Source organism: Brachycentrus maculatus, unplaced genomic scaffold (assembly GCF_059751285.1).
Source record: "Brachycentrus maculatus isolate JH-2025_06_01 unplaced genomic scaffold, ASM5975128v1 h1tg000195l, whole genome shotgun sequence".
In the NCBI taxonomy this organism is placed as follows: domain Eukaryota; kingdom Metazoa; phylum Arthropoda; class Insecta; order Trichoptera; family Brachycentridae; genus Brachycentrus; species Brachycentrus maculatus.
Window position 1 is genome coordinate 337,013 of NW_028280946.1, and position 9,379 is coordinate 346,391.

At 30.4% G+C, this 9,379-nt stretch overlaps 2 protein-coding genes across 2 annotated transcripts; one reads left to right on the forward strand and one right to left on the reverse strand.

The window, feature by feature from the left end:
• Positions 1-1,815: 1,815 nt before the first annotated feature.
• Positions 1,816-5,670, reverse strand: Ssl2 (Strictosidine synthase-like 2). Its single transcript, XM_088262970.1, has 6 exons — positions 5,287-5,670; positions 4,997-5,202; positions 3,753-4,038; positions 3,301-3,494; positions 2,474-2,685; positions 1,816-2,214 (listed from the first exon to the last, which is right to left on the reverse strand). The coding sequence occupies exons 1-6, from the start codon at positions 5,388-5,390 to the stop codon at positions 1,951-1,953; spliced, it is 1,266 nt and encodes a 421-aa protein (XP_088119096.1). The 5' UTR covers positions 5,391-5,670; the 3' UTR covers positions 1,816-1,950.
• Positions 5,671-6,423: 753 nt separating this feature from the next.
• Positions 6,424-8,909, forward strand: Vti1b (Vesicle transport through interaction with t-SNAREs 1b). The gene is made up of 2 exons (XM_088263005.1): positions 6,424-6,679; positions 7,475-8,909. The coding sequence occupies exons 1-2, from the start codon at positions 6,539-6,541 to the stop codon at positions 7,679-7,681; spliced, it is 348 nt and encodes a 115-aa protein (XP_088119131.1). The 5' UTR covers positions 6,424-6,538; the 3' UTR covers positions 7,682-8,909.
• The last annotated feature ends 470 nt before the right edge of the window (positions 8,910-9,379 follow it).

A 9,379-nucleotide genomic window follows, 5' to 3' on the forward strand; every position in this document is an offset into this window, starting at 1 on the left:
ATCGATAAAATTAAGAAAGATGTGTTGAGATGGTTTGGACGTGTAGAACGAATGAGTGAGGAAAGAACGGTAAAACAAATTTATGAGGCGAATGTAAGTGGAAAAAGAGCAGAGGAAGACCGAGAAAAACATGGCACGATCAGGTATGCCAAATACTTGAAAGTGGTCAGGTTAGGAGTCGTAACAATCGGCGGGTATGTATGAGGAGATGCATGAACGTGGAAGAGGCGAGGAATGTTTGCAAAGACAGAGTGGTGTGGCACTCTATTCTCTCTGCCTACTCCTGCGGGGAAGCGGCGTGATGGTTAGTTAGTAATTTACCACCAAAAATAAATGGTACGGTTATTGAGAAATGACAGCATCAACATTTTAGTCATATGGAAGAACATTATTATAGATGATATGTGTTGGAGGTGTATGCTGAGAATACCCTGGACAGCCACAGGCAGCAATGCCTCCACTCTTTAGAAACTAAATCTCACTGATAGACTTTCCTTCGTTTCCTCAGACACATTTTACAATACGTATTTGAATCACCTCCAAAGTAGATAAGAAGATTGGCTGGAGATTGTTGTGGTTGGTAGCATTGAGGGAAGAAGACCAGGGAGATCTCCCATGCACCAAATAAAATCTGCAATGGGTTTTTCATTTGTGGCAATGCTCAGAGTTGAGGGCCAGAGAGACAAGAGCAGGAGTGCCATCTTAAGAATTAATTTTGGCTGTCCAAATCTTTAGTTTTTGACTAATTTTGTTCAATTCTGTCTACATTTCACTTTTAAGAGATGCCACTTTCCTTTTCTCCATTAAAATGACACCTGTTTATTTTCATTATACATATAAACTTTTGAGCCAAGAGAGTGTATGATCTTGCATGTGTATATACTGCTTTGAAATGAGGATACATATGCTTTAAAATATTTTATTGATTTATATTATTCAATAAACTTAATTGACACGTTAGACAAATGAGTATTTTACAGATTTATTTTTAAGTAGCAAAATTTTGCTGATAAAATATTCAGTTTGTAAGTAATCTGATGTCGAGGTTGTTGTGCAAATTTATTTATATTCCTTGCTATTATTCTTTCTCAGTTGTTGACAAGTTCATTCCTTAAAAAATAATATTGTTAAATTTTAATATCTAAACTGTTAATACTATATTATCTATGCCAAATCTTGAACACTTAATTAATGATACTTACCATTTATGTTGGTTTTTCGATTGGACTTAAATCGTCATTACTTTTTAGATTTTCATGATACTCATTTGTTCATTTAGTTACAAACAGTCCCAGATCTAGCGCCCTGTCACTTACTAATAATGGATGGGAAAATACAAGTTTGTAAATTGACACTAACATATTATTCCCCCTCCCTTGTGAGCAAGTGTCTGCGCTAGTTACAAGTATTGTTTTTTATTCTTTGATACTTGAGTATGGTTTGTTAAATACAATCAATATCTTGTTTTTGTAAACATTATAAAGTGTATTTAAATCAATGGGGATTTGATTTCAATCTTGTCTCAAAGACAAATGAAGAAATGCGTAGATAATGAATTATTTCTAACTGTAACACATATTTTTTTGGTATTTTTCTTTTTTTAAGTACGAGTAAATAATGTAATGTACATAATATGACATCTTTATGATGTATTTGTATTTATATATATATATATATATATATATATATATATATATATATATATATATATATATATATATATATATATATATATATATATATATATATATATGTAGCTAAATAATTATTTTAACATAATTATATTGAGTTATTCAATATTTGAAGTATAATTTGCAGGGAGAGCACTTTTTAAAGCACTACTGAAAACATCAATAATTCTTCTACCAAGGATCAGAATAAAACCTCATTCTCATATTTCAATGTGGTTTGGAAAAACGTTATTATATTTCCAATATGAAAGGTGATTTTTCAATTTATTATATTGTCACTCGGTTCAAGCTTCTTATTTTGAATGTCAAACGTGAGATTAGTAGGAGGCATAGGGGTTCTTCCCACGTACGTATTATACGGCGAGCCATAGTAAACTTCATTATTAAATATTTGAACATCTCCAATTGCTGTTAGCGATTCATCCAGGTTATGCCAAGTTTCCAGAACGTTTCCTTCCCAGTCTACAATCAGTATGGACACTCGCTTTGGTGCGAAAATGGAAACAGTTTCAAAATGCCCAATCTGAAAACGATTGTTATTTTATAATTATTATTTTTCCATTATTTGTTGTTTGTTCATAACCATAATAATAAGAAAAAATATGATTTTTTTAATGTAAACAGTTGGTCAAAATTTGTTTTAACTTATTTTTTACTGTACTTATTTATACGTTACTAAAAATTTATATTTATAGCTTGAGTTTTTTGTTATAATCACGTTTAACTATGCGTGTATAGGGTGATAATATTTTTTTATCTGACAAAATAAAATTTGATCTCACCTTATGAGTGATTTTATCAAATATATTGACTGGGAGCATTCGACTTAGAGTCTGGAAAATTGCTTCAAATATTGACATTATATAGACAATGAACTTGCGTATCCAGGGGTATGGAGATATATATTGGAAAAAGACCGGTGCTCCGGCATCTCTGGAATGGACTAGAGAAACCATTATATACTCCGAGTTAACTTTCAAGCGGTCAGGAAAGCCTAGAAAAAATTAATGTTATGGGTTTTAATTAAATTCGTTTTTGTTGTTGGTTAAAAGATAACCATTGAGTGATCACTTTAACCAGCCAGAGAGATGAAATTTTATTTCAATCATGATAAACTCCGTGAATAAAATATTCACATATAATTCAATTTCTTAGAATTTTAAAGTTGTTCAGATGCTGATAGTGTTTTTATGGGTTATGATGCCATGTATCATCAATATTTTTTCATAATATCTTACATCACACTGCAGCTGATGTCATGCCAATGCCAAGGTCGTTATTATAAATTTGCCAGTTTTGATAAAAAATAAATTTAAAAAAATATTTTTATTTAAGCTAGGTATCTTTAATCATAGATTCTTTAGATATTGAATACCAGAATGAAGCTGGCTTAGTAACAGGATAAATAGATTTAGATGTCGATTCTGTGCAAATTTGGCATATGGATGTCATCTGAAACATCAGTAAGAAGTTCTAATGAAACTGAGCGCAATAACTTAAAAAAAATAAAAACAATATCAGCAGTATCAACACGTCTTTGGTATTCTGTAATTCATAGGACATAAGGTGTCAATTAAGGTATAATGAAATATCTCTCAAAATGGCTGACCTGGAAGTTTATCAAGAAACACTTCTGTGGTTCCCTCTTTGGGCCCCGAGATGTAGTGGCGGAGAAGTCGGCTAGTGATCATCTCAGATACCACGATAAACTTTTCATCGGGAGATATAACCACTCCAGTTGGAAAATACAGTTCGTCTTTAAGTACCAAATTGGTTTTTGTATCTTCTGAATACTTCAGCAACCTATAATCACAAAATGGCATACTGTTATTCTTAAATGACCATATTTAGAAGTAACAAAATGAATAAGCACTCCCAAAGTGAAAAAAAAATCAGTAATTGAAGAAACCAAAAATAATTCATTTAGAATACATTTTTTATAATTGAACAGGGGAATTCACTCTAAATTCAGGATTAAAAATGTTTATTTTAAAATCAATTGAAGTACATAGTTGTTTCAAAAAGTGAAAAAGAATACCTGATGAATAAATTATCATTTACCTCCCATTTCCATCCATAAACATTGCGTATACTCCATTTTGAATATCCACATTAGTAGAGGAATCTGTCCAAAAAATATCACCGTTTTGACTAACGGCGACACTGTTGAATATTTTCGGGACCTTTCCTTCAATCGAAGTATTGCGTGGGATGAGTTCGTTTTTTTTCATAGTTTTCACATTGTATCTCCATATTCCGTAATATGCATCCGCAACGATCAGATTGCCGGATTTGTCTACAGCTAATCCGAATGGTCGACCACATTTTGATTCCTCCCATTGTCCATCTAAAAATATTACAAAAATATTAAATCAGAAAATATTTTTCTGAATTCTGAGAACAAATAAAATACAAATTTGTACTTGAACATCATAATTGAACATTGACCATTAGTTCTTACTACTGCAGGGGATTGTTTTATCAAACAAATTATTTTTTAAATTACAAAACATTTGGTACTACTTGTATGGATTCCAGTGTGTGTGTGTGTGTGTATGTGTGCGTGCGTGCGTGCGTGCGTGCGTGCATGCGTGTGTGTGTGTATATATATATATATATATATATATATATATAAATGTGTGTGTGTGTATTATTGCTTTACTGTATATTGTCTTCTTGACCTTCTACCCCTATTCGCACCCATATGGTGCATATGATACAAATGTGGTAAGTATATATGTAAATATATATCGCTCACTCCTTTCAAGAACGTCATAAATCAAAAATCAACAATTTTTAGTTGTGCATGTTTTCGGAATGCCCAGAAAATGTACTATAGCCCAGCAAAAGCGGCATATTTTTAACTTAATATTTACCCGCTACAGGGCATAAAGTGTTGTTTTTGCATTTTGAAGAAAAGGTATTGTTTAATTATTTTTTGAAATATACTAAAAATTTTTAAATGGAGAAAGAACCTTCAGGTTTCACCTAAAAAGATCTGTTGCACAGTAAAAAGTTCAATAAGTGGCTTGATATTTATTTTTAATACATTGTATTATACTCTTAAACTTTAAAAACGTTCTCCTGAAAAATCAAGTTTTTTGATTTATGACGTTCTTGAAAGGAGTGAGCGATATGAAAATACCAGGAATAGTTGGTACTTCTAATTAGGACTAGGAAAAGGAAAATTACAGCAAACCAATACTTGTACTAGCTTGCATAACTTAGATACCATTCATTGGTATGAGTTTCTCGAGGAAAAACATTTGCATAAAATTCAAAAACAGATATTTATTATCTCTTACCACACTCCGTTCCAAACTTTACTATCTTAACAACTTCATCATCAGACAAGCTGACAATTTCGCCCCCATGTATTCCAGTATATAGTTTGTTATCCAGAACAACCAAACTTGCTGGTCCTTTCAGTAATCCCAAATATAAGTGTTCCGCTTCATTAATCATCGTGTTCAATGTATATGGTCCAGTTAGCTCATTAGCATCACTGATACTATAAAAAGACAAACAATTAATACATGTAATTAATACAGGTGGATTAAAAAAAAATCAATATTTTCAGCAACTAGTTACTTACTTGTAAGAATTATATGTTCCAGAAGGAGGTAAATTAGGTAAAGAGTAAAGACAAATATTAAAGATTAGTATTTTCAACAGGCTATATCTCATTTTGGGTTGCATAGTTGTTTATTTTACTTGGACTGGTCAGTGAAAAATATTTTACTTCAACAGGTGACCTCACAACAACACATTCACTACTGACTGGGTTTGAATAATAAGAGTAGTTCTTATGTAGATATCATGTTCTTTACATTTATACTGAATAATCTATTCATAAAACCACATTGTGTTTGTATCATATTTCAGGTCTTAAGTGCTCATTGTTTAGTCACTGATATAGAATATCACTGTGGTCTAGTACCATCTACAACCGCTGTAAATCACTGTAAATGAATACCTCATAATAAAAATCAATACTGGTGAAAATCTATAGGTACATATCAAATATATACTATAAGGGGTATATCACACTGTTTTTGAGGGATGCAGTACGAGAAAAAAAGCTTGGTGACTATCAGAGATAGATTGTTTTGATAAGTGATTAGTTTTTTTTTTTAAAAAAGAAAAATATTTGTGTTTTTATACAAGAATACTTCAATTTCATACTATTTCTGTGAGCCTAAGCGGCTCATTATTAGAAATAGGTATCAAATTGTGGTAGAGTGTGTTCGAACCGAGAAACTCTGACTCAAGAGTCCGCGACACTAACCACTGGACCACAACCCGACACAAGATAATAAATATGCCTGATTAGTATTATAGTAATCCATTAGAATAGTATTTTCGGGAAATGGTTAATTGATGGTTTTTGATTTATTTTGAATCAGCGATGACAATGGATATATTTATCTAAGATAAAAATAATGTATTTATATTATGCTAATGTCGAGGGCTTCTGATTTGAGGTCTTCCAAGTTGAAAAAAGTGATTTTTTTGTAATTTCAACATCCACAATCATGATACCCTGATAATGGAAAGTCTATGACGTTAATTTTTTATAGTATTAATTTTTATAGTCTATAAATTTTTTTTCTTCAACTGTGCTCCAAAATATTTTATTTGGGAGACCTAGGTAAACCAAATTAATTGCGGTATGGTAATTTATTTTTTTTTATGATAGAAATATAAAGATTATTGAGTCCCTTTCTTTTATCTATGACATTTCTCAATATGTCAATGTCATTTTGACATTTCCTATTTTATTCAGAAATAATTGCTCAGGAGGTACATTTTACTGTCTCCAATCTGATTTTTTAATTATTTTTAAAATGGCATTTTCCGGTGGATATGATTGGGATGAACATAATCGTCAGACGGTAATGCAGGGACAGCAAGCCCTAGAAAGGACATCTCAAAGTTTAGCAAGATCTCATGTGATAGCCATCGAGACTGAACGAGTGGGAACTGAGGTAATGTTATTGTTTTTTTTTTTTTAAATATAAATTCGAATAAAATTTATAGAATTGCGAATTTACTGCATGATTGCTGGATCAATTATTTGATTCATCTATTCATGGTTAGTTCACATGGTATTAAATTAGAATAACACAACTAATACTTTGTAGGACTGAATAATTTTGTAATAAGTGATTAAGTATTGCCGTATGAACTATAGGGTGTGGATAAGGGTCAGAAGAAGAGTGCACTGTTATTTGAGAATAAGAAGAGTGAAAGGGAAAATTGTCTTTATCCAGTCAATGTAATTGTTTCATAATATTAATATTAATTAAAACAGTTCCGGATTATGTGGACTTATAAGAACTGTTCTGTAGAACCGCACAAACATTGCAATCTTCAAACATCTAAAAAACATTTTTTTTAGATATACCTTAAATAATATTTTTTTAAACTAGGCTATGGTGAAATTCATAAAAAAAATCAAAACAATAAAGAGGTTTATATGAGAGCCTTCTGTATTGCGACATTTTCTATATTTCGCCTTAAGGTGGGGACTGACCAGAGCATTTTGTCGTAACGTCACTCGCGGCTAGCATCTGAAACTATGGATGGAGCGCTCGGCTCACTGTACTGACTATACGAATGTCAGTCCCCACCAATAGACGAGCATTCATATTGTTTGAGATTGGATATTAGAACTCTAACCAGTTGTGGAAAAAAGGTGTTGGAAATATCTAATGGTCACCGATGACTTTATTTATATTCAGCGGTGTATGTTTTTTCTCCAATTCTGATCCTTTCTTCAGGTCATCGGAGAGCTGGGTGAACAGAGAGAATCTCTCCTCCGCAGCAAGAACAGGCTGGAGAATATGGATGAAGGATTAAGTAAATCTAAAAGACTTATCAAGGCCATGGGACGTCATGTCTTTTATAACAAACTCCTCTTGATTTTAATAATCTTTTTGGAAATAGGAATTCTCGGTGCATTAGTTTTTATTAAATTCTTTCGCTAATAGCTAACTATCAATCTCTTTTGCATATTTTTTTTCGTAAACAAAGATTAAAATAAGTAATTATAAGAATTAGATATGTAATCAATAATATGTGATAATTAATCTATTTATTTAGAGATATTCTTTTGTGTAAATATCAAACCTTATAAAAAGGGTTTTTGTCTTTTTATAAAGAGATCCACTTACTGATGGATTGTAAATTCAATTTATATCTTTAAAAAAGTGAATTATAAATAAATGCATTGTTTCTATTTTCATTTGTTCTTTTAACATGTTCACTGTGGATAAAATAATGTCATATAGATAAACTTTAATTTGCAAATTTTTAAAAAACTATAACTTTATTTAAAATCAAATTCTGCTTTCTATTTAAACATCATAAATAAGTGTATTTCTTCGTGTTTTCAAAACACATAAAACTGGCTACAATCCTTATCTTATTCAACACGACTTCTGTGTTCAATGTGTAGCTGCAATATGGACAAAGGAGCCGTGTTCAATGCACAGAATGTATTAAAAGGACAGTTGACATAAGTGGATTTAATGCACTTCAATTTGATCATTCCAAGGTTTTGTTCATAAAATTTTTGGATAAATCAATATTAAAAATACTGGAATTATGAAAACAGTATTTATGACAATAATTAATTTACACATAAATCTACAAGGAATTCACTTTGAAATTGTTATCATGGAGTTAGTGCTATCTCAAATTATTCCAGCCCGGTTGATTCAGACTCTCTAGAAGACTGAATTCCCTCCAATTTTTATGCCCTTTCTAAATAGCTCTTTTTTGTATAATTATACCACATATCTTAATTAGTGCTGGAGTTTCAGTCCAAATATGTAGTTCTTTTTTCAATTCATTAAATTTTTTAGTGTTTGTACTGATTTTATAAAGCCTTTATTTTCTTATTATTAAACGATTAGTGAAGATTGTAGCGTATGTTTTATATGAAAAAATTGATTGTATTTCAAATATATGTAAGTTAATTTTTAATATTTTTACACTTGATAGATTAAGATAAAAATATTCCCTTCATTAAAGGCCAAATCTCCAATGAGGATTTTTATATATTGGAAACTATATTATTTGATTGGATTGTTTCTGTTAATGTATTATAAATTATATTTAGAGAAATATAATTAACAAACAAATGTAAAATAAGAAAATATTGTAAAATTACAGTTAATTAGAGATAAAAAATAAAGTGTTTGTTTTACACCATATAATTTTATGATTTGAAACTGGCTAGAAACTGATCATCTTCCCTTTTGCAATTCACAATCCAGATTCCAGATAATGCAATATATAAACCAATGCAACATTAGATGAAAATAATGAAAAGACCGACAATCATCATTTCCATTTACCATTGGTGTAAATAATTTAATACTATCTATTTAGATATTTATGAAGCAGATTATTACTCTTTGTTGGGAAATTGTCACCAAATACATAGGTAATACATAATGATTTATTATTAGATTAAAACCAATATTTTTAGCTTTTCCACTTTTTTATAAAAAAGTGGAAAAGCTAAAAATATTGGTTTTAATCTAATAATAAATTAAAAATGCAATTCCATCACGAAGTGTCAGTGGATAATATAAATCTATTAATACATAATGGCTTTGTTTTAGTAACTTTAATTTTATTATTTATGAGCAACTTTTTCACATTTTTTTTGCTCATTA